This window comes from Maniola jurtina, chromosome Z, assembly GCF_905333055.1.
Source record: "Maniola jurtina chromosome Z, ilManJurt1.1, whole genome shotgun sequence".
Taxonomy (NCBI): Eukaryota; Metazoa; Arthropoda; class Insecta; order Lepidoptera; family Nymphalidae; genus Maniola; species Maniola jurtina.
Window position 1 is genome coordinate 2746230 of NC_060058.1, and position 24080 is coordinate 2770309.

Sequence of the window (24080 nt, forward strand, 5' to 3'; positions counted from 1 at the left end):
CCGCATGCAAAGGCGGTCTCGTCATTTATATAGCTTTCAGACATAACCTTTGCTGAGAGAGTGAAAAAACGGAATTCAGCATGATGTAAAATAAACTACAAAGATTGTACATACTGCATAATATATATAATACGTGTAAGGCTCAAATACATATGGCTTTGTCGATATAATATATTAATTATATATATTATAGTATGATATACTACACTGTTACATATTATACGTGCACAAGGCACCTAGGCGGTGAGGGTTAAATTGCTTGCGGTGGCGTGCGCTGCGGTTGTGGAAAAGGGAGGATGGAATAATGTCAAGCTTTTTTTAGACAATGATAGGTCCACAATATGTTGTGGTAACACTTTTAACTGTTAGTAAATATAAATATATATAACAAATAATATGTGTTAGTAACATACTTATACTATATTAGTTAATATAATTTATTAATAAACACCTTCCGGCGTGATACGATATCCTAGCCCTTCCCATAGTGGGGATAAAGTCATTAAGGATCACCGATCTTTAACGTAATCGAAAAGTCGGTACGTCTCTGCGTTACCGCTATGGGATCGGTATGGCCACGCATGGACTCAGCTTTGATCCTAAGTCCCGCGTAACCAAAGAAGAGACAGGTCTCCAACCTAAAGACGTTGACCGCAAAAGTCCCCTATACACTTACAAGTCAGCGGGTGGCGAAAAGGCGATTTCCAGTCTATAGCTAATAGTTTTGTGGGAGAAATGTCAATTCCAGAATTTGAGACGATTGACAGTAAACGAGAAAGTGATAGTGAAATCCCATGCAGATATTACAACCGGAGCCAGCCGCCAAAGACACAAATATTTCTTTTTTTCGCAAACATTTCTTATGTAGGCAGGGAAGCGTGTACCTTTCGGAGTTTTTATGGTTCAGTTACAAAGTGAATATTTTAAAATAGTATTTTCAATAATAAATGAATATAAACTATACATGTGTACGTGTCTGTATCTGTATTCCTTTACCTGTAACGACTTCGGGATGTAACGACGAAAATAGGGAGGTCCCTTCATCGTCGTTATACCCGAAAACCACTATGTTGAAACCGAAAGTATCGAATCCTGTTTGTTGCATTATTTCACGAAGAATTAATAGTTATTCATAAGTTGTTCTTTTATTTTTCTCAATTGTTAACAGCTTCTAGATGTAAGGTAAAAGATGTTTAAAAAATGTCCACGTCTTGTCGAAAACAACGTGTACATACATTACATTGGTAACAACACCACCGTCGACTATACTTACAGAAGACCGTCGGCGGTGGCATCGTTAGCAAAAAAAAAAAATTAAAATGACTTACTTCTCGATTTCTGGTGCACAATGGACGAACTCGTGCGTCCAAAATTTATAAATGGGGTTCTTGATGAGTTCGATAAAAGTGATGAGAAGTCCCCACGGATGCGGCCGGTTCACGATCAGCCTCTCCAGGAGCATCCTCGTTATTTGCTCCTGTACGGCTTCGGAATTTGCCTCCGCGAACAAATACAGAAGACAGCAGCTAAAATAGTGCGTGTGACTATTCGGGTAGCGCAACTGATTCGCGATCGCGTTCAAGAATAGATACCTGAAAAGGTAAAGATGATTACAACTTTGTGTGCTGCAGGTTGGTACACTCACACACACATGCAAAACATGCCAACCGTGTCGATCGCGTAGTAGCGCGCAAAATGGCTGCACTTGTATTCAGTAGTGACAATGCCCGGTTAAATATTAAGTTACTGTTGGTCTGCACATACCTAAAGCGGGTTTTTGGTCAGTTTTATCTGCGCGGAACGCCACGAAAGCGTTTTTGAAGTTTAGTGAAAATTGACAGTTAATTTTAAAGAAAAAATGCACATATACTCTTTTATATAGTAGTAATAGTTAAATAAGAAAAACATTAGAAACGACGCCACCGTGTCATATCACAATTCTGATATGTCAAAAGCGCCTACATTACTGCCGCGGGTATAATGTCACTAATGAATATATGGTAACCACTTTGCGCTCGAATATTTACTCACCGTCCTTCGTGGTCAAAGTCAACTGTAAAGTTTTGGAATATATCCATATGCGCCGAGTGGGCTATCGTGGTCATATTCGGCGTTTGTCCTTTCGCCCTTATGTGAGCGATAGCCTGCGTGCCCACGTACAGAACCACTGCATTTATCAACTGGCTATTATATCGGCGTCCCGGCTCGTTTACTACCTGTAAGGCGATTCGTATTTATATTATACATACTATATTTATGGAAAGAAGTTAGTATATCAATTTTTTTGTCATGTGATCCCATATAAACGACAGCCAAAAATCTCAGTCATTAGTAATTTTCAATGTAATTTTCCCCCACTAGCTCGGAAATTGACGCATAACACATAATACCTTGATAAGTGCTGCGCTTCGCCTCGTTCTTCCTACCATTTTACTAAGCGGTCGTATATTGCTTTATTTGAACAGTAAATGTACTATTATACCGCAGTTTCACAAAATAATTCTGTCCAATCGACACCGTTTGGTTAATTTCTAACCGCAAAAAAAAATGCGACGTACTACGCTTATCGGAAAATAATCACCTGCATGTTGCTCCGCAGCTCTGACAGGAAGGTGACGGGCGCCCGGGCCTTGATGTACGCGTCCAGATCCTTCTTGAATTGCGACGAGGGGATTATTGTCGCGTAGTTGATGACTGCGCGCGGCGGCAAGCTGATCTCGGCTAGCAGATCCACTTTTAGATTCGGCGTGAACGGGTCGGGCAGTCTCATGTTCCTCGGGAAGGCCGAGAGGATAAGATTTCTCATCTGTATGCAGTTCGGCGGAATCTCATCGCAGAACCCGTAGTGGTAATCGCACAGGAACTCCGGGAAATCGTGGAGCAGAACCAGTAACACTTTCAGGGTTCCCTTGTACAGCATCATGACCGGAGTGGCTAACTCCGTGTTTCGCAGAAACGGGTCGAGGAACTTGAAAAGATCGATGAGCAGCGTCGAATACATTCCCCATCCCTGGCGACAATCGACGGTTAGTATCGGGACGCACCGACGAACACACATTAAAAGAAAAGCGATGATCAAGCAATGATATCAGAAGCCATATTAAACACATACGAGCATAAGAATTTAAAAAAAGGTTATCTATACCAATACTTCCATGATAGACTTGAACAAAAGAAAACAACATCATAAGTGCATTCGATTACACAGTACAATAGTGCACATTTATTGTCATACATGTTTGTGTCTTTTCACACACTTCGTGGCACTCTGTTGACATTACAATTTTAGGCGACTAACATTCATTATGGCGTCTGAACTCTGAAGCAATGACGCCTATGAATTGGAGGCATCGTTGGCAACCAATTATAAAAAAAATAATGAAAGTATTTCTACCACACCGGTTATAACTATGAATGGAATTCACAGAATTTCACGGTATGCTAAAAACGATCGCCAATGGTGCCTCCACAAGGCCTCTGTATACACTCTTGAGAGTTATCATGGAAATATATTGTTATTACGAGCAACTTCATTTCGCCAATTCCTGCAAACAGTCTACAGCAAACAAAAACTGAATTTAAGTCTTTAATAAAATGGATTAGATATTGGCAAAATAAAGTTTTATAAAATGTTCGCTGTCGAATTGTGCGATAGCCACACACCGCGCTATATCACAATTCGTATAAGTTAGTAATGTCAGATACGTTTGCAAGCGACGCGGCTACCGTGCTATAGACGAGTGGATTTAGGATATAGCCCGTTAGTCAGGTCGTCGAACAGTGTGTGTGAAGACACTCCAATGTATATTTCGAAGCTAAAGATTAATTGTTTTTCGCAAGAAGTCCCTTTCGGCATCTATCTCTGTACTAAATAGCCCCCCGACTTGGATTTAGGTTTTGGAAATCCTGTGGGAACTCTTTCTCTTTGTCTTTCTTTTTTTTTTGTCTATTCTCTATTTAAGTCTATTTTTTTCCCCGGGATGCAATCTATTTCTGTACCAAATTTTGTCAAAAAACGGATGGACCGTCAAAAGCTAGCAAACCGACAGACACACTTTCGGAAAAACTAACTAATTATTTATGAAGTTCGATCTTCATTTGGTACTAGGCTTGAACAGGGCATATGTAGCTATAGTCGACATGGCAATTCTTCCAAAAGGGACTTCTTATGCCAAAATTTCATTTACAGTGGCACTTTTATGGTTTTTATGCTACCACGCTGGACCTGAACTTTTTTTAATGCAAGATATTAGATAGCCTTGCGCTCGACGACAATACCTGATGGAAGGCAAAGCTAGGTTCTCTCTAGCTTACAGCTTGCTTGCCTACAAGGCATATTCATTCTTGATTTGAAGGTACTCAAGTAATATGGCAAGTCGTATGAGTGGTTCGTGATAACCAATTTTAATAACAATATCAAATAATTAAATACTGGTAAAGTGAGATTAAGCCAAAAAAAGCTCAGATGCGAGTGGTTAAATCTAGCATACATTTGACGCAAACTGGGCACTTTATAATTTTTACAGTTTCGCTTGTAATATTCCGGATTATTATTAATTTTTCTCAATAGACAAGTGTAAATTAAAAATTCATAACACCCTATGAATTTTTAATTTACACTTGTCTACTGATAACTATCAAACGACCGAACCGATTTTCTTGGATTATAGCTAAGAATACTCTTGATCAAGCCACCTTTCAAACAAAAAAAAAAAACTAAACTAACTTACTAAACTGGAGCTACGATGCCACAGTTTACATTTTTATTAGAAACTGAGTCGGTAAAGGGTTGATTAGAGCTTGAATGTGAAAATTTCGGCTCTCTACCAATAGGTAGGTACGGTTCATGAGTCTGCCGTCAGATAGATAGACTGAAGGATGGATGGACAGTGGAGGCTAAGTAATACAGCCCCGTTGGCACCCTTCAGGTATTTGAACACTAAAAATGAGAAAGCTAAATCTAATTATTTAAAGTCTTACCTTTACACCAAAGAAGTGCCCAGCTTAAGTCAATAATAATATAATAAATTAGAATATAAGACCGAGCAGACCTAAGTCAGGTAGTTTGGAGTCAGTCTTTAGTTGAATAAAAGTGAATCATACACTTTTGTTTTTTTTAATGTTAATACGAGTTAGCACATTTCGACAACTCTGTGAGCTTTTGAGTATCGAGACACTACAACATCAGAGCAGAATGGAGACTAAGACATTTAGTACTACTGATTTGTATTTTGGAAACTTTCCGCACCGTACGATAGTTTAGGTTTCACTTTGACGTTACAGTGATTGTTCGAAATGTATTAACGTCTTCAAGATCTGAAAACGAGTTTTTAAAGTATCTGGTTCTGACAAAGTCTGCTCAATTTCGAAGTGTGTATTTAATAATCCCTAAGATGATTATCTAATGAATAAGCTAAGCTACAGGGTGATAAATACCTTCTGCTGCGGAGTGACGGCGAGCACCCTGTTTATAAAGGCCCTGTGCGCGACTATTTCAAGCCACGCGTAGCAGAAACCGGGTGCAACGCTGGGTCTCACGATGCGTAGAGTATGGCAGAACGCTGTTAGTACCTTTAAAATAACAAAATACTTGAAAATATCTATAGTATTTGTACACTTGGAAGTGGTGCTACAACATAAAGTTGAAATCTATAGAGCGCACTTGGACTTTGCTCAGACTTAAGACACGTTAACACGAGACAGCGGTATATCGCTGGCATACATCTGTCTCGTAACTGAAACTTAAGTCTAAGCAAAGTCAACGTACCCTCAATAGATTTCAGCATAAGACTCCGGCCTCCTGAATGGAGCATCCGGGGTTCGATTCCGGGTACCCGACCACTAATGTACCAAAGCTAAGTGTTTCATAGATATGAGTGCTCCATAATCTACTCAAAGATGATGCCAATCCGCACTTTGCAAGCATGGTGGACTATGGTCAAAAACTTATATATCTCTCTCTCTCACTCAGAAGAGATAAGAGTGAGAAAGTCCCGCTGAGGTAGCGCGCCACTCTATCTATCTTTATCACATGGCCAACTGGCGGCCTAGTAATATTAATTAGTATTCTTCGGTTAGGTAGTGTTACCTGATAGTTCATAGACTCAAGGACGGGTTCAGCCATATTCATGTCGAGGAACAGTATGAGCAGCAGGCGATGATAAGGAAGCTGTTGGAAATTGGCACCGTGCTCTTCCTGGTCTTGGAGCAAGCAACCAGCGATTATACCAAGTATCTGAAAAAGATACTTTAGCAAATTAAATCCGCCTCAGTATCTCATTTTTGAGAGTTGTGGGTTATTTCCATTTTTTTCACTTTGAATAAATGATTTGTCACCACTTTTATTAGCGCCATAAAAAACCTTTTTCAAATCTTTTATTTTTCCATATCCTACAGTGATCTTTGGTGACAAGATGTCTTAAACTGATAAAAATAAAAAGATGTCTCTAAGGACAGATAGATTTTTCATACCTTATTCAGCAAGTTGAGTTTCGGCGTTGGGTTGCCGTTATCCGCGGTGTTCTTGATCAAGAGCGAGACCAGCTTGATAAACGAATCACACATCGCATAATACTTGTCCCTCTTCGGCGGCACCGGGGGAGGATTCATCCTGTCCTCGTTGAGGAGTTGGTACACGTTCTCGACACACATTTGCGTGGCGATGCGGAAGAATCGCGTGATCATGTCATCGGATTTGAGGATACCGTTCATGTTCATTCGGTGCACGTAAATGTTGAAGTTCTGCCCGATATCTATCTCAGTGAGGGGACCCAGAAGAATGTTTCTCCATTCGCGGAGGAGGTTCTCCGTCTTCTCTTGGAGACCGTGCGGGTCGTCGTATTCACGGGACTGAGGGAGATTTGTTCTTTTAATTATATGTTCATGGACTACACAAATTTCATATCCATGTTTTACCCCCTATTAGTTGAATTTTCAAAAATCCTTTCTTAGCGGATGTCTACTTCATGATAGCATAATTTATAGTCCCCAAACATATAAGAAAATTTATTTGCGGCGCGGGACAGTGACTTACAAAGTAACCGATTGTGAAATTAAAATGCAGTCAAAAATTGATTCAACAACCAGCAAACAACTTGAGCATTAATGCGATTGGCTAATAAATGACGGGCGCATGCGATTGGCTGATAAGTCAGCGCGGGTGCACGCCATTGGTTGATAAGAAAGAAAGAAAGAAAATATATTTAATCCGAGAAGAAAGAGACCAGCTGTGACCCGGGCGACGTCACAATTCCAACAGTAAAAGAACAGAACAGAATAAATGGAAGCATATAAGTAGAGCCTTGCTTCCTAGATTCACCAACTTTCGCTGACTAAGGTTCAACTTGTTTGCTAGACACTATATGGCACTTGACAATAGAAAAGGTAATAGATACGTACGCGTACTTGCAAAATGCCATTGTGGATGTGAGAAGTGGGGCCCAAAGGAGACCTCTCGCCCAGATAACTGCTCGGGTCTTGATTGATTCGGATCGTCTCGATCAGCGTGGCGAGGCCTTCCGGCGGAGCCCTGGACTGCGCCATCAGCCTGACTAGCGTCTCAGTGCAATGGTACAGGTCAGATTCCGTGGCGTAGGCGTCATTGCGGTCGTCGACCAGGTACAGTTGCACCAATTGCATGGCGAAAGAAACCGCCACATAGTTGTTTCCGTTATCCATGAGTTGAGCAAGCGCAAGGTCGTACTAAAATATGGAATAATTCACTTCAAACATCAATTCGTTCATCTTTATAATATAAATTCAAACATATAGACCTTGGAGCACTTTTGCTACGCTACATCAAAACTACACCACCGCTTCGTAAAGCAGCTTAAGGCTCAATGCACACTGAGCAACAAAATGCACGTGCAATTTTCATTGATAAATCGATAATTATCTAAATCCAACAAATTATCGCGATATCTTAAACTCTATTTTAGTTGTGATTTAGTTCATTATTAATTTAACTTGCTTTTTGTGTGACTCTAATGTGCACATAGCTCATTCATGTCGCAGCCTAAAATAAATGTAAACATTGCTCGAAGCGTTAAAAAAACTAGTTAAAAATACAACCTGTGGCAAGTTGATGAGATGGTTCCTCACAAGACAGTCAATGGCTTCCAAGTTAAACCTGAGCTCGTCCCTGCATTCCGTGACACAGTATGTGATCTGTTTGGTGGTCCAGGCGTGGCCATAGACTCTATTGTCCTCTAGCAACTTGAGGACCCGAAGGTGTATGTCACGGTACCGCGTCATCAGCTCGACATGTTCAGCGCTGGCTCCCGCCTGGACGATGTGACCATCCAATAGGCCCTCCACAGCCTGTGTACAAGATTAAATAATACAATCAGTCAGAGTCTGACTCGCACACGTAGGATTCCGCACCATTGTATAAGAAATAACACTTTGTCGGCTATCACGTCGCAATGCAGCAACTGATCGACGTGATATTGTACATGGATATAGTTAAAGATCTAGGCAGTGACATAGACTAATTTTTATCCCAGAAAATCAAAGTATTCCTATATGGTTTTTAAAAACCTAAGTCCAGACAGACCAAGTCGCGAGCTAGTAAGTTATACATAAATGTTCATAAATAATACGAGGAACATTCATTTAAAGATATCTTTAGAATTTAGATACTCACCCTCTGCAGAAGCGTGTAGCCAGAGACAATATCTCGGTTACGTCTGGCCATGACGAGGCATTCGAACAGCGTATGCATGTTTGTGGCTTGCACCGCAAACGCTGGGATCGGCACAGCGGTCGTCAAGAACAGCTCTGCAGCTGTCATCAGCGTAGTCATTTCATCATGACCGTACACCTGCAAAATATGTTTCACTGAACCAAATGTATAGAATGGCTATATGGATCAAAAATCTATTCCCTGAAGCTGTCAAACTTGAATGACAGTATTTATTAAACCATGGCAGTTTTTATCAAACTTATAATTGTTTGTTACTAAACGGTATCGTATCGGAACGCTAAATCGCCTGGCAGCACGACTTTGCTGGTACAGTGATAAGAACCAGGGCCAAAACCTCTCACCAGGCGAGACCTTTAGAAATGATAAAATTCCAATCCCCTGCTGGGAATCGAACCAGGAAACTTCCACTAATAAAACCAAAGCGCCCGGGTACCTCCCTAGTACCTTCAAGGAGGGTATTCGTGTTTTATTACAGTATCTACTTTATTTTTAACATAGAGTAAAAATAAGTAAAAGCAAAATAATAAGAGCGCCTGCGGGTGTACCGACACTGTGTTAGTGAACAGACTACACTAACCTGTGTCTGGTTCACAACTGGACCGAATGTCATCTGGGGCATTTGCTCCTGGGTGGGTTTGGGTATGAACATGCCCGCATCCCGCACTGGCATGAATCCCGGGATGTTGCATGCGAACTCCTCGTACACCACTATCTGCATATCGGTCGGGCCGCCCACCCGCAGCCTGACGCGCTCCGGTATCCTCTCAGTCTGGTACGTGAGAACTATCGCGTCGTAGTATCTTCGGCCTTCCTGTCTAGCTATTTTCCTCATTTCGTAGTCGTTCATAAGCCGCTTATCCAGCTCGGGCAGTGCCTTCTCGACAGCAGTCTTCTGTATGAAAGCGCAAGCCAGTTCCATGTTCTCTGTGGCGAGAACAGCTGCTGCACTCTCTATGATGTCCTTCTGCAACGTGTTTAACTAAATTGAAAGTCAAGAAGAGTACAAAGGTATACTATACCATGACAAAACATAAGAAGCGCCCAGAGGTGAAATAAGGTAAGTACTTTACATTGAAATGTTAAATGCATTTTAGATCACACAATTAGCTATGCAATAAAATGTTACTCAGGTTAGTTGACAAAGCATGGGTCGGATGAGTCACGTGAAGGCATTTGTTACTGGAACACCTAGAATGCAGCACTCGGGGAGTGCGCTTTGGGCGCTTGTTATGTTAAGATGCTAATGAATATTTAAGACGTTACCTGTTGGGGAGTGGTGGGTATCATGGCAGTTATGAAGGCAGCCTTCAAGTTGGTGCTGATGGTGCTCAGGATCTGCTCGCGACAAGTGATCATGGCCATGCCTGCCGTCAGGTTGCGCATCATGTGGTGCGCGCACGTCCGCATGCGAGTCTCGTCGGGATCGAACGCGAAATCCTTGCGTATGATCTGCTCGCACGTGGTCAAGGCGTACTTGATCGACCTGTCCACGACGGGGTGGATCCACTCCTGGATGGATCTCTCGATGGCCGGCTTCACGAACTGCTTCAGATGCGGGTAGTTTTGGAACAGGATGATGTGCGGGTTGAAGACGATCTTGTGGCCGAACGCGGACGTGGACGACACGTTGACGTCGAGGTAGTTGAACCGCGGCTCGGGCAGGCCCAGCACGCCCACGAGACTCGGGTCGCCGGCCACGAGCCCGGCCGTGGGCGTGGGCGCTGCGGCCGACAGCTCCTCCACGGGCAGCATGGGCGGCGGAGGCGGCATCATTTGCAACTGCTGGCTCGCTATTATGGCCTGATGAACCGGCATTACGTTCACCGCTTCCTTGTTCGGTTTCGGTTGCGAAAGTTGAAACTCGATCGTTCTTAACTTTTCCGGATCTTTTAAATATAGAGACGGTTTTAAATCGGAAATATCTAAGCTCAAGTTTTTACAAAGCACTTCTATCTCAAACTTTAGGTTGAGTTTCAGATCGGGTTCCTGGTGCAGCTCCGCTAAAACATTCATCAGAGCCATGGTCCATGGGTTGGGCGGCTTGAACACGACGCTCTTGGCGCATGACTCCAAGACCTTAGCAATAAACGGCACCACGTAGAGCAGCTCCTGTTGGCCTTTGTGATAAGCTTCGAGTAGAAGTGCTTTGAGGTCGAGGTCGATGTAAAGAATTGGTTGACTGCGAGCTAATGTGAGCATGCCTAACCAATGACCGAGGTTTTTCAGCAAAGATCGGTCAGAAAAGTTAGCTATGCCTTTGTCAGATCGCAGGAGAACTCTGATATTGCGATACGTCTCTTTGGTTACCATTTTGTTAATTTCACGTATTTTAAGAACGTCGAGAAAGTTGGAGTATAGTGCATGGAAGTTGAGTTCTATCGAGGCCCTCTTCATGACCAGGTACTGTGACAGCCACTGGTGGTATTCTTCCGTGATAATTTCCTTCAACTCTTCGCACTTGGGTTGTAGATTCAATTGACTGAGATTATTAAAAATAAACGCCGTTTTGTCTTGAATGGCTTCCGGTGGTGCGGTAATTTTCTCATCTCTGTCCGTGGCTGTGAGCAGTGTGTCAATGTTCGTGGCGTTTGCGATAGAAGGTCGGCTGCCTATGCCTCCGGCGCAGTTGGCCACCTTGGAGATGACTGAGATGGGGTTCGGGGCGCAAACCACTGCCCTGTAAGGAAATACCTAGTTGTTACCACTACCTACTAACCGGGTAGCAACGCTTGCTGGATTTTGTGATGCGAACCACCCCGTCTCTCTCAATAGACACGTTGCTGAAGCAAGTAATTTACTTTTATTTTGCAAATTCCAATTTCACGTATTTTGGCTGTAGCGGTAAAGAAGTTTTACATGTACATTGTGCGTATTATATAAAAGCACGAACTAACACTGAATAGTACACATACACATATGTAAATCAACTTGCTTTAACAGAGGTCACAACACAACATTGGAAGACAACCATCCCATTGGTCCGACGATGTCACCAAGATTACGCGGAAGACTTGGAAACTCGCCCGACACCGAGAAGAATGGCGTGCATGTGAGGGGGACCTATATAAATAAGGGCTAGCAAAGAAGTTTTTAGAGCCAAATTCATAGGGGACTTCCTTAAAAATGGCAACTCAAAATATAATATGCACATCAATCAAACCAAGTCTTATCATGTGGCTCTTATGACAACCTGTCCTTGTCGGGATGTTCTAACCCATTGGATTCACCAAATTGTACCTTCACAACTTGTTCAGAGCATCTGGGCAAGGACGGGTTAAGTTTGGTAAGTCTCACTACCACATCACTAGAACTGCATTGTACACTTTATAGTATTTTTACTAAACAAAGCCATGCATTATAATATTTCTTAATAATTGTCATAATAAAATATTATTTAAAGTAATAAGTATTGTAATACCACTTTTATAAGTCGCATCGGAAAAATTATTTTTGCAGTAAAGTGCAACCTAACGCCGAATAAAATCGAATGTACACAAGAAATACAGGCCTTGTTGCTTGACATTAAGATTTTAAATACAAGAACAACAGAAACTCGTCATCGCTCATAATTCGCGCGTACAAAACATGGCTCGTAAGTAACAACCAATACCAGACGGACGTACGCTACGATTGGCTGAAATATTTTCTCGCCATTCAAAAATGAGATTTGTGCGCAGATACAACAGTGTAACTTATAAAATACCACTTTTAAGTAAATCCATTCAAAGTAGGTACTACGCCTTTTGATCCTAATCTAACAAATCTAACAATTAAGATAATTGTTAGATTTGTGATTGATGAAATAGTGGTGATAATAAATTAATCACATAATCTTAAAACTAAAGCTACGAGGATTCCAAACACACCCAAGTCTGAGGAGAGCCCACAACAAACTCAGCCGGGTACTCTTTTTACTATCACCACTTCACAAAAGTAAAGTAAAAGTGAGTCTCTCTAAGTAGATATTAAAAGTGTAAGGCTATTCTGAATTAATATCGTTGTCGCGCAAATCTTGCAATCTGTAATCGCCATACGAAACTCATTATTTTACATTGGCTGGCAATATTAAGTTACAGAATAACCGCCGTCTGAGCCAAAATGACGCTAAATGACGACAATAATATTATATTGTAAATTGAACATTTGAAAATTGCAGCCCCTCGCGCCTAAATTACTGCGAATATAGAAAAATGGAAAAACTGAAAAGCAATATACATGAGCTTACCTGTAGGGTGCTGAGACTGTTACCACGGAGGCCTGGTTCAACATGGCGGCAAGACTTGCGGGTAGAACTGCTCCTTGAGGCTTCGTGGGCGGCTCTTGACTCTGGAGACCATACTCGATGTATTCAATGAGATGCGGAGGGAACTCGTTAAAGTGGGGTATGGCCCTCACGTGCTCGCAGTACTTGTGGTAGTCTTTCAAACGGGACTTGAATCTATCCAGAGCAGCTATCCCGAAGTAGTACATTTTGGATCCCTCTGGCTTGCGTAGAGCGTCTAAAACGAATCTCAAAGCCAGCCCTAACGACACGTAGCTGGGAACTAGACCTTTCTCTATTATACCACCGAACAACTGAGCAGTGATGTGAAGTTCTTTGTCTGGGTACTGTGGGAAAAACCTGTACTCCTCGAAAAGGTTTCGCAACATGCAAGAGAACACTTCGCGTTCCCTATTTTTCGGAGAATCCTGGAACTTCTTTAGCATTTCTAAGACTTCGTCTATCGAAAGAGTGGGGTGCGGAGGATGATTGTAAATTCTCTGGAAATAGCCATTCGCTTCGTCTTCTATTTCTTTCGATACGTTGTGCATCATCTCTGGGAAATGTATGGGCTCCGGTAAGCGCGGTTTGTCCATCGCAGGCATGGGAGGCATTCTGGCCAGCGCCGTCATATTTGCGACGGTGGCGTGTTGCGGCATCGGCATGATGGCGAAGGGGCTGTGCGGCCCTGGCCCGATCAGCCGCGAGGGGGATCCGGGGGCAGCGACGAGCGGGCCTAGCGTGCCGGGCATTGCGAATGCTGCGTTTGCCGGTGCGCCTAAAGTCAAACTGGCGACGTTTGGGGCTAAGCTCGCGATTGCATCCACGTGCGGTGTAAACAGTTGCCCTCCTAAAGCGGGGTTAAAGGGAGTCTCCAGCACTCTGGTATGTGGACGCGCGATTCCCGTTATACCTGGCCTAGTCTTGGTCAATATCAAGGTTTGGCAACTTGTGATCACATTGTATATGGCCTCTTGGAGCTCTTGCTGGACATTTGGGATGCAGAGCTGTAAGCATGCTAACATCGTTCCGACGGTCTCCGGCGGTAACTGCGCCGCTTTGGGTAGCTGCTCGTCTGGCACTTTGCCTAGTATCGGCGGACAACGCCGCTGCAAGAACTTCACCATTGCCGACACAAAGGTTTCACCGTGGTCTCGGATCTTATCTGTGAGCCACTTGTCGAGTTTGAGATACTCTCTCCTCGACGCTAGGCATGCCAAATCTATCACGAATGGGAATGACTGCACGTTTAACAACAAGGACAATGCCTTCAAGTCCTGCGCTACATCCAATATTCTCGAAAGTTTTGATTGATCGCAGTCCCCGCGAATATACCAATCTGCCATCGCATGCATTATTATAGGCTTAATATTGGGGTTTTGCGCATGCCAAGCGTGCTGTAATATTATACCCGAATTAGGATGGTTGCCAAGAAATATTGGAATTAGTGTTGTTAGCAGCTCCTGCCTAAATACTGTGATAGGTGGACTGATTTGCAGCAACGCCAACAATAAGATGTCGGGGCAGTTCTGCAAAGGAAATTTAAAGAGCTCGTGGACTTGCATGTAATAACCTCGATCCGACGCGTACAGTAGAAGTTCCACCAAATAGAGGCAGCGCCAAGTTGATACTTCCTTGTTATCTGTTTCAGGAGGAGATTTTAATAGATCGATCGAGACCGGATGAAAGGGATGATCTGCGAAACTGAATATGTCTGGATGCTTGAGGATATTTGTAATTAAACTCATTTGCCCTTCTAAGTTTGTCCATCTTCGACACAGATATTCCACAGGGAATATATTACTCGGATAGCCCGCGCTCTGGAGGCCCAATCGCAGTATAGTGAAGAGCAGGCTCAATCCTTGCCTGTCTGGTACCACAAATTCTGGATGATCGAGCTGAAGAATGACTTCCTTCCAGTTCAAATTGGATGCTAATTCCTTTAATGTCTGAACGAAGACCTCTGCGTTCCACGTCTCTGTATGTCCATGTCCGATGGCATCTTTCTTAGCTTCGTGATTCATCCAAAAGTTTCCAGGAGTCTGTATCAGGGGCCCATCTTGCAGAGTGGCATGAAACCTAACCATCATCGAGATTATCCTGGCTATATCAATTGCCGTCGGTTCCCGGGCTCCAAAGTTGATCATATTATTTTTGCAATCCTCTACGGAAGTCGTAAAGGAGTATCCGATCTCCCGGATGATTTCAGCCAGAGAGTTGTCCAACATGGCCGCCGCCATGTCGTCAGAGGTAGTCATTTCCTCGAGTGGTGTTTGTGTGTCGTCGGGATACAGAAGCGGAGCGAGCACAATGGGCACTACTTCGCGCGGAAAGTCTATGCGTAATCGTTTCAGAAACAAATCCTTTGTGACGGCTGCAAGCCGAAAGTTCTCGTACGCGAGACTGGTTAGCAGAGTTTGTAACACTTCAGGGCTGCACTCCTGCAGGCCTGCACGCTCAACTTGATGTCCACGTTCTGGGTGAAAAAAAAAATTACATTAAAACTAAACTTTGTTGTAAATGATAATTTGAAAAGATTTAAGAACCGACATTAACTTTTGATATACCTGCATCAAGATAACACTGTACAAAGTCCAAAAATCGTTTCTTGAGATGTTGTTTAGCGATAGACACTATTTCTGGCTTTGGAGAGCTTTTTCTTAGAACCAATGAGAAGGCGACATCTTGGGCGGTCGTAAATTTCAGCAATCTCGCGAGTCGACTGAGTAATGTGTTGGTGGGTTTTAAGGCCTGAAAACAAATTAAATATGTATCTTCCAGCATCGATTATGAGAGAAACTGCAAGTATTACAGTAGTTGTTAAGGAGAATTAATATTTTCTGTTTTCTGCCGTGCTTTTTCTTCTTCTTCTTTTCTTTTCTATGGCTCTCTGTACTGCCGCTTCCTTTTTCTTCTACTCAGCGCGGGTCTTCTTACAGAATGAGAAGGGTTTAGGACAAGCATTTTCAAGATTTTTTTTCAAGATTTTTATTTGCAGAAACATTTTTTACAGTGAGATGTTATTAAGTACATATTGTCCAGTAGAAATGTTTCACTTTACACAATCAGGCATGCAAAATTTGTACAAAGTCATTCATATTATTTAAGTTACAAAGTCATCCATATTAGAGATTCATATTTAAACTATTCTTTGAATTTCAAAAATTCATCTACTGTGTAGAAGCACCTTTTTATTAGCCACCGTTTAAGCCTTAATTGAAATAAGTTTAATGGAAGTTCTCTAAACGCCTTTGGTATTTTATTGTAAACTATGATTGATTTTACTGTGCAGTTTTTTAATAGGATGGCACTTCTACAGCCTGGCATTCTTTTTTTTGTGGGATCCCTGAGTAGAAGAAGTTTACTTTATTACATACATCTTTGTAAATACTATGGTTATAGTTCACTGCACAATTACGATTAACAGTCTCATATGTTAAAAACGTTTGCACATCATCAAATACAAGTAATAAAAGATTTTTATTAAAATAAAACATTTACAAAACGATTTCAAGTGAATGTACATCATAACACTGGTTCTGAATGCCTTTGTTACTTACTGTAGGTGAAACTAACCTTCTGTACTGACTTTGCCGGAGTATCAACAGTACGACAAACGACGGTGGACTTAGCTGGATGGTTTAGGAGGCAGGAGAGGTACTGCGCCAGGAGAGTCGCGTGTACACTGAAGGCGGGCCCCGGTCGATCGCTCTCCCACGATGTCTTAGCTGCCTCAGTAAGAAGGCACCTCAGCACTTGATTTTCTGCTTCCAAGCCATAGAGACTGATAATCTGAACCCAATATATTGAACATTATAAGATAAAACGAAATACTGGTTATTGCATTAGGGTGCCAGTCCATTAAAGCGAAGTGGAGATATGTTCAACAGACTAATTAATTGGATGAAATCAGTTTGGCATACACTGACAAAATAACATGAGTTGTGCCTTCTTATAAGTATGTATATAATCTATACTAATAAATAAAATTGAAGTGTCTGTCTGTAATTTCGAAATAACTACCTCATATTAAGCTCATAGGGTTATTTGAACGATACCATAACTGAATCACCCGGTTTTAAAATTTTTGTCTGTCTGTCTGTCTGTCTATCTGTTTGAAAAGGCTAATCTTTGGAACGGCTGAACCGATTTTGACGGGATTTTCACAGACAAATAGAGGATTCACCAGGGCGTAACATAGGCTACTTTTTTAACCGACTTTTAAAAAGGGAGTTGTGTTATTCTACCTATGTACATCGAAATCTCCGAGATTTCTGAACCGATTTGCGTCATTTCTTTTTTAATCGATAGAGGAACTTTGCGACATTGTTTTATAAAAAATTGGATTCCAACTCCTCAATCCTGATGCTGCAGGGGATCTGACCAATCCACGCGGGCGAAGCTGCGGGCATCAGCTAGTTTTGTAAATAAAAGAGAAAAATCTGATAATGGATAGATAATAATGTGTTAGTTTTATATCTATGAGGTCTTAAATCTTAATAAAAACATATCTATCTAATTTCCTTGTAGATATCTGTTATAAAAGTTTAAAAAATAACAAAATGAGTGATTCTAGTGATAATTTCTTCTTTTCTTCTCTATGGCTCTGTACTGCGGCTTTAGTGATAATTTAAAACCATCAGTTATTAAAGGAATCAGTGTCTAATGCTGAATTAATCTTTGTTCCGGAAAAGTCATATGAAAAATACTTGAAAGCCTTTGAATTATTTAACGATTGGAATTTGCTAAAAGTGTGAAGACCTACTCAGAAAGTGGTTTTATCATAATATAAACATGTAATATACATGAATATAAAAATATGTTAGTGTTTCAATAAATAATTATTTTCTTAGATCTTGTGGTTTTACGCTATCGAGGTGAAAAGTTGTACGTATCACATGATAGCAAAGTTTTTGTTTCCTGTGCCTTTGAACCCCTCGCTACACTCAGGATTCTAACTTAGAATCTCGCTCCTCTGCCCGCTCAGGGTTCAAACTAGGCATTCGCAACAAAAATGAATTTTGCTATCTTGTTGAACAAAGACCTATTATTTCAAGACCCTCCAGTGGGATATCAAATTAAATTATATATATATTAATAATAATTTAAGTTTTGGCCATAGGGATTATATTCACATAATAGACACGAATAATTTTATAAAAAAATTTTCACTGACAAAGGATACAATGTACTTGCCCCTTAGTTATAAGAAACAAATAGCTACCTTGGTAGCTTGTAATATACAAGACACAGCTATTTTTAGCTTGAGTTCTTTTGAAAACGGTACATGTTGTACTAATAATATAGACCTAATTAGTAATACTACTAATTCCAGTTTTTTTACGTTGGATACAAACTATTATAATAGTTTGGATACAAATAGTTGCATGGACACTACTGTAAACAGTAATAAGATTTTAAACTAAGTAGTGCGACAACAGATAAGCTATGTAAAATCAATCTTGTACACCAAAATATTCAGGGCTTATCTGGCAAGGAACATGAGATAGAACTATTTATTAAAAAATTTGATATTGACATCTTATGCCTCACTGAGCATTGGCTCAATAGTTATCAATTAATAGTAAATTTAAAACATTATCAATTGTCAAGTGCGTTCTCTAGAAAGAAAGCTATACGCGGAGGGTCTTTAATATTAACCCGCAACAATATCAATTATAAAGAACGGAAAGACATTGTTAATCTTTCATTGGAACGCACTATTGAGCTGTCCTGTGTTGAGCTGGAGCGCTATATTGTCGTCTGCGTGTACCGACCCCCCGCAGGTGACTTTGTTCTGTTTGAGGACGTTATGGAAGAGGCCTTGAGGCGGATATGTAGGTCATCAAAAAAGATATTAGTTTGTGGAGACTTCAATATTGATATTTTGCTTCACACTTCTTTTACTGACAGATTACTCAATTTATTTAAAAGCTTTAATTTACAGAAAATTTTCAATGAACCAACACGGATAACTGCAAATTCAGCCACTTGTATAGATAACATTTTCTGTGACTGTAAGATTGTCGCAAAATCCATCATGACGAATCTAAGATCCGATCACTGTGGACAAATGATATCTGTTCCCAGTGATAATCAAGACATAACAAAGTTAATAAAGTATAGGCCAGTAACCACTAAAAAGGTAAAGCAGTTCAAACTAAAGGTTTTAACTGCTTTACCTAAACTTGACTTTACTCAGGGTGGTCCGGATGAACACTATAATGCTTTTTTTGATCTCATAAACTCTCAATTTAATTCTACCTTTAAAATTGTAGAAAAAAAACTGTTTAAAAATCTTAAATTTAGTGACTGGGCTACTGTTGGCATCTATAAAAGTAGAAATAAGTTGTTCGACTTGTATGCAGAAAAACAATATAACTATACTCCCACATTTGTTGAATATGTAAAAAATTATTCAAAATTATTCAAAAAGGTTTGCATACAAGCAAAGTCACTGTGCATAAAGCAAAAAATTATTAATTCTGATAATAAAATTAAAGCAGCTTGGGATATCATCACGGATGAAACTGGGAAACAAAAAGTGCATAACAATAAATTGGAGCTAAAAATTAATAACCGTATTATTGACTCCAATATTGAAATTGCAAATACATTTGAGAATTTTTTCCAGAACATTCCAGTCATCACTACTAGTTCCCTTAGCTCTTCACCAACAGAAGCCTATGATCTTCTCAGGGCCAATGTCACTGAATGCGGTGTGTTGTTTAGGTTTGAATACGTTACTCCATATGACATTGTTAAAGTGTTCAAATCTTTACAAAGCAAAAAAACCGGAGATCTGTGGGGAATATCAGTAAAAATAATTAACAATATTATTGATATTATTGCGCCATATCTAGCCTTAATTTTTAATGAGTCTGTGGATACAGGCGCTTTTCCAGATCTCATGAAATGTAGTAAATTGATACCTCTTTTTAAATCGGGTAGCAAAAGTGACCCAAACAATTACAGGCCAATTTCAATTTTGCCAACACTGAGCAAGATATTTGAGAAAATCATGCTCAACCAACTGCTTCAGCATTTCAATTTAAATAAGCTACTCCATTCTGAACAGTATGGCTTCACTAAAGGTCGATCAACAACCGACGCGGCCGCAATGCTGTTAAAGCATATATTCAATGCGTGGGAGGGGTCACAGAATGCCATTGGTATTTTCTGTGATTTATCCAAGGCATTTGATTGCGTTGAGCACGAGACTCTTTTAGTTAAATTGAGCCACTATGGAATCAAAGACACTGCGCTTGGTCTCATTGCGTCCTATCTTAGTGATCGTATTCAAACAGTATGTGTGAATGATGTGAAGTCATCCGGATCAGCCTCACTAATGGGTGTTCCTCAAGGCTCTATTCTAGGTCCTTTCATGTTCTTAGTATACATAAACGATTTACCATATGTAGTCCAAAATATTTGCGATATCGTACTATTTGCTGACGATACGTCTTTGATTTTTAAAGTCGATAGAAATAAGGACAATTTTGACGATATAAATGGTGCCATATCTCAGGTAACTCACTGGTTTACTGTAAATAATCTACTTTTAAATGCAAAAAAAACTAAGTGTATTGAATTCGCACTGCCCAATACCAAGAACACAAGTAACATTAATTTAATGATAAATAATGATATTTTGAAAATAGAAGAGACTACTACATTTTTGGGGATAACCTTAGATGCGAAGCTGCAATGGGGCACCCATATATCAACTCTTGCTGGCAAACTAAGCTCTGCTGCTTACGCGGTTAGAAAGATTCGACAATTAACTGACGTGGAGACCGCAAAGATAGTATATTTTGCTTATTTTCATAGTATTATGTCTTATGGAATCTTAATATGGGGTAGAGCGGCAGATATTGGGAGAATTTTTGTATTACAAAAAAGGGCAATACGCGCAATTTATAACTTAAAACCACGCGATTCACTTCGAGAAAAATTTAAGGAAATAGGTATCCTTACCGTAGCCTCTCAATATATTTACAACAACATAATTTTTGTAAGACAAAATATTCTTAGTTACAAGAGGGTTGGTGATCTACACAACAGGCTGACTAGACACCGTAACAGGCTTGTGACTCCTACGCTCCGTCTCAGGAAGGTCCAAAAGTCATTTGTGGGAATGGGTATAATCTTCTATAACAAAATTCCTCAGTCAATTTTGGACTTGCCTTTACACAGGTTCAAAAAATCTATTAAAAATATGCTCTTGAGAAAAGCATATTATACTATCGAAGATTATGTAAATGATAAAAAAGCGTGGATTTGAACTTCGATTCGCTCCAGCAATGCGCAGGACTTCAATTGCTTTTATACATGGCATAATATTGTATATCAAATCTTTGAAAAGAGCAACCGCCGAGTTTCTTGCTGGTTCTTCTCGGTAGGAAAGGCATTCCGAACCAGTGGTAGATGCTTTTGACGATTCGAAAGAACTTGTAAAAGTCTAATTGAATAAAAACATTTTGAATTTGAATTTGAATTTGAAAGAGATTTTAAAGGCGAGTACGAAAATATATACAATTTATATGTTCGAAAACAGTTTGAAGTGAAAACGGTGAAAACCCCATTGGGACCAGTAGCAAATGATCATGCCCATGTCCGTTTGTAAATCCTCTATTTTATTATTATATATTTTATTTTATGGCGCGGAGCTGCACCAGGAGGGCGCGATTTACTTTGCCAATATCGTGTGGGATTGAAGAGAAACGAGAATGGTTGGTGATAGCTGAGAATTTCGAGCAGCTTTTAAATTTGGGTAATTTTATAAGTAGCAGGTTTTTTCAGAATATGTTAATTTATAGGGTTAGTTTCTAGCCTGGAACAACACAATATATAAAATACACACTATATTACATGGAGTTATAATTACAACTTAATATTATTATATTTAACATATTTACATAAAAATTTACAATATGGACTAAACACAGACATTAACAAACACTCAACATTTACTGGACAGGGGAATTTTGATGGAAGAACATCATAGAGAGGATGAAGGAGTTTAGGACAAGAAAAGAATATGTGAGAAACAGTACCTTCGTCTAAGCCACATTCACACAGGGAGTGATCTCTAACTCTGATCTTGCACAGGTGGACAGGTGTGCAGGAATGAAAAAGGCGTAAGCGACAAATCGTAGAGGTAACCCACCTATCTGCATGTCTATGAGAGAAAAACCATGGGCGTCTTGGAATATCTGGTTGCACTGAGGCATAGAATTTTTCTTTAACCGCTTTTGATTCAATCCAGTATGAGTTCCAGGACTTGTCCAGATAAGTTTTTGACAATGCACCTAGATCTTGGGAACTATTTTTAAAATGTTCATGGGAACCCATTTGTATCGCAGCTTTAGCACATGAGTCTGCTATTTCATTTCCTACAATGCAAGAGTGACTTGGGACCCAAACAAATGTCAAATCTAATCTGTTTTGATGACAGGAGAACAAAGCCTCCCTGACCTCTAGAATAATGGGAAATCTTGATTTACTCCGGAATGGGTTTTCCTTGATAGATAATAAGCGACTAAGGGAGTCAGTAAAAATAACAGTTTGTTTCATTTTCATTACAGACAAGTTGAGGTTTAACCAAGGAGTAACATAGGCTACTTTATTAACCGACTTTCAAAAATGGAGGAGTTGTGTGACAATGATATATCTGAGATTTCTGAATAATTTGCATAATATTTTTTTTATCAATAGAGAAACTTTGCGAAACTTTGTCTTCCATAAAAAAAATTGAATTCCAACTTCTCAATCATGATGTTGCAGAACCTGCAGAGGACTTGACCACCAAAGCTGACGGGATTTAGAAACTGTCAGTTACAAATTGATATTAAAGGTATCTATACCAAGTAAAGACTTTGTCCTTGACCTCGAAGACCTAACTCCTCAACCCGGATGCTGTGAGTAATTGCATTTCTAAATCTTGGTGATCCCACAGGACTTTTAAAGGATCATCCGTTTAAATGTTTTTACGGGTACAGAAATATCTTGCAATCCAGGAACGGGCTATTACGACGCGCTGCATACTGTAGCGCACCTAGCGGCAACGGAACTGCACGTCGCGACATCGTGCGTCAGTTTTGCTTAGTTGTACAACTTTGTCGCGCAGCGCGGTTCCGCTGACGCGTAGTGCGATATGTCTAGTACATTTACTTCGAAACAATATTTTGAAGTGCAGTATCGCTGCCGTGCAGTTCCGCCCAGTGCGGTCTTACCTTTACAATGACGATTTCTCATGTACAGACTAGACCTATTTGATACAATATGGCGACAAACAAAGACAAAACGTAGAGTCCAATTTTCTCACCTGAGTCAACTCTAGACTGATCTGCTTGAAATTCTTCTTGTTTAGACTGGCAACTAGATAATTAATTTGTGTTAAGCTAAACGTTAGAGGGTCCAGGTTCATAGTTCCATTAATGCGAAATCGAAAGCTTCAAACACGTTTGAAGCTTTCTGGATTTTTGACGAATAACTACTGTAAATGTGAGTTCTTTAACAGTTTTTTTGCGAAATAACATCAAGCCTAAGGTCAACATCACCAATTTTAATTTTCACATAAAATTTAACATAATTTTAGCACTCCACAGCGAATCCGTACGCGATGATGATGACGACACCGACAGCCAGTCCTGAGAAAGTTACGAACAGTGTTGCCGATGTCGAAAGTGTTTTCTCGTACCATGGATCAGTGTTGCCAACCCGAATTTTAGAAAATTGGTAGATTATGTGCCAAATGTTGGTAGAAGTTGGTAGAATGTAAAATGCAAAATTGGTAGATCTACCACCTCAATTTAGAAGAGTTTTTTAAGATTAAAAATAATTCAAATATATATAAAATGGTGATATTAAAAAAACCGCACGATTTGCACGATAAATCAAAAACTATTATGCATAAAAATAAATAAAAATCTGTTTTAGAATGTACAGATAAAGCCCTTTCATAATATGATACCCCACTTGGTATAGTTATTTTACTTACTAGATCTCGTTCAAACCAATTTTTGCTCGCGCTTTTGTTATGGTATATTAATTGATACTCGGAACAATTTTCAGTGGAAGTTTGCATGGTAATGTACATCATATTTTTTTTTT

General features: G+C 40.2%; 1 protein-coding gene across 4 annotated transcripts in view; it reads right to left on the reverse strand.

Annotated features, from left to right (window-relative positions):
* LOC123880337 (CCR4-NOT transcription complex subunit 1-like) overlaps positions 1-23643 on the reverse strand; it is a 36203-nt gene extending 12560 nt beyond the window's left edge. Inside the window, exons 1-16 of one of the 4 annotated variants that reach the window (XM_045928423.1) lie at positions 23293-23643; positions 16542-16757; positions 15533-15716; positions 12930-15441; positions 9968-11381; positions 9282-9668; positions 8645-8821; positions 8071-8319; positions 7399-7701; positions 6472-6849; positions 6089-6235; positions 5437-5571; positions 3146-3163; positions 2582-3010; positions 2032-2216; positions 1329-1592 (exon numbers count right to left, since the gene is read on the reverse strand). In XM_045928423.1, coding sequence (XP_045784379.1) covers positions 1329-1592; positions 2032-2216; positions 2582-3010; positions 3146-3163; positions 5437-5571; positions 6089-6235; positions 6472-6849; positions 7399-7701; positions 8071-8319; positions 8645-8821; positions 9282-9668; positions 9968-11381; positions 12930-15441; positions 15533-15716; positions 16542-16757; positions 23293-23394 — 7100 coding nt within the window. In that variant the 5' untranslated portion in view covers positions 23395-23643. Of the gene's footprint in view, positions 1-1328; positions 1593-2031; positions 2217-2581; positions 3011-3145; positions 3164-5436; positions 5572-6088; positions 6236-6471; positions 6850-7398; positions 7702-8070; positions 8320-8644; positions 8822-9281; positions 9684-9967; positions 11382-12929; positions 15442-15532; positions 15717-16541; positions 16758-23292 lie in introns of all 4 variants that reach the window. The other 3 variants (XM_045928422.1, XM_045928425.1, XM_045928424.1) reach the window with 3 other exon arrangements.
* Positions 23644-24080: the final 437 nt, after the last annotated feature.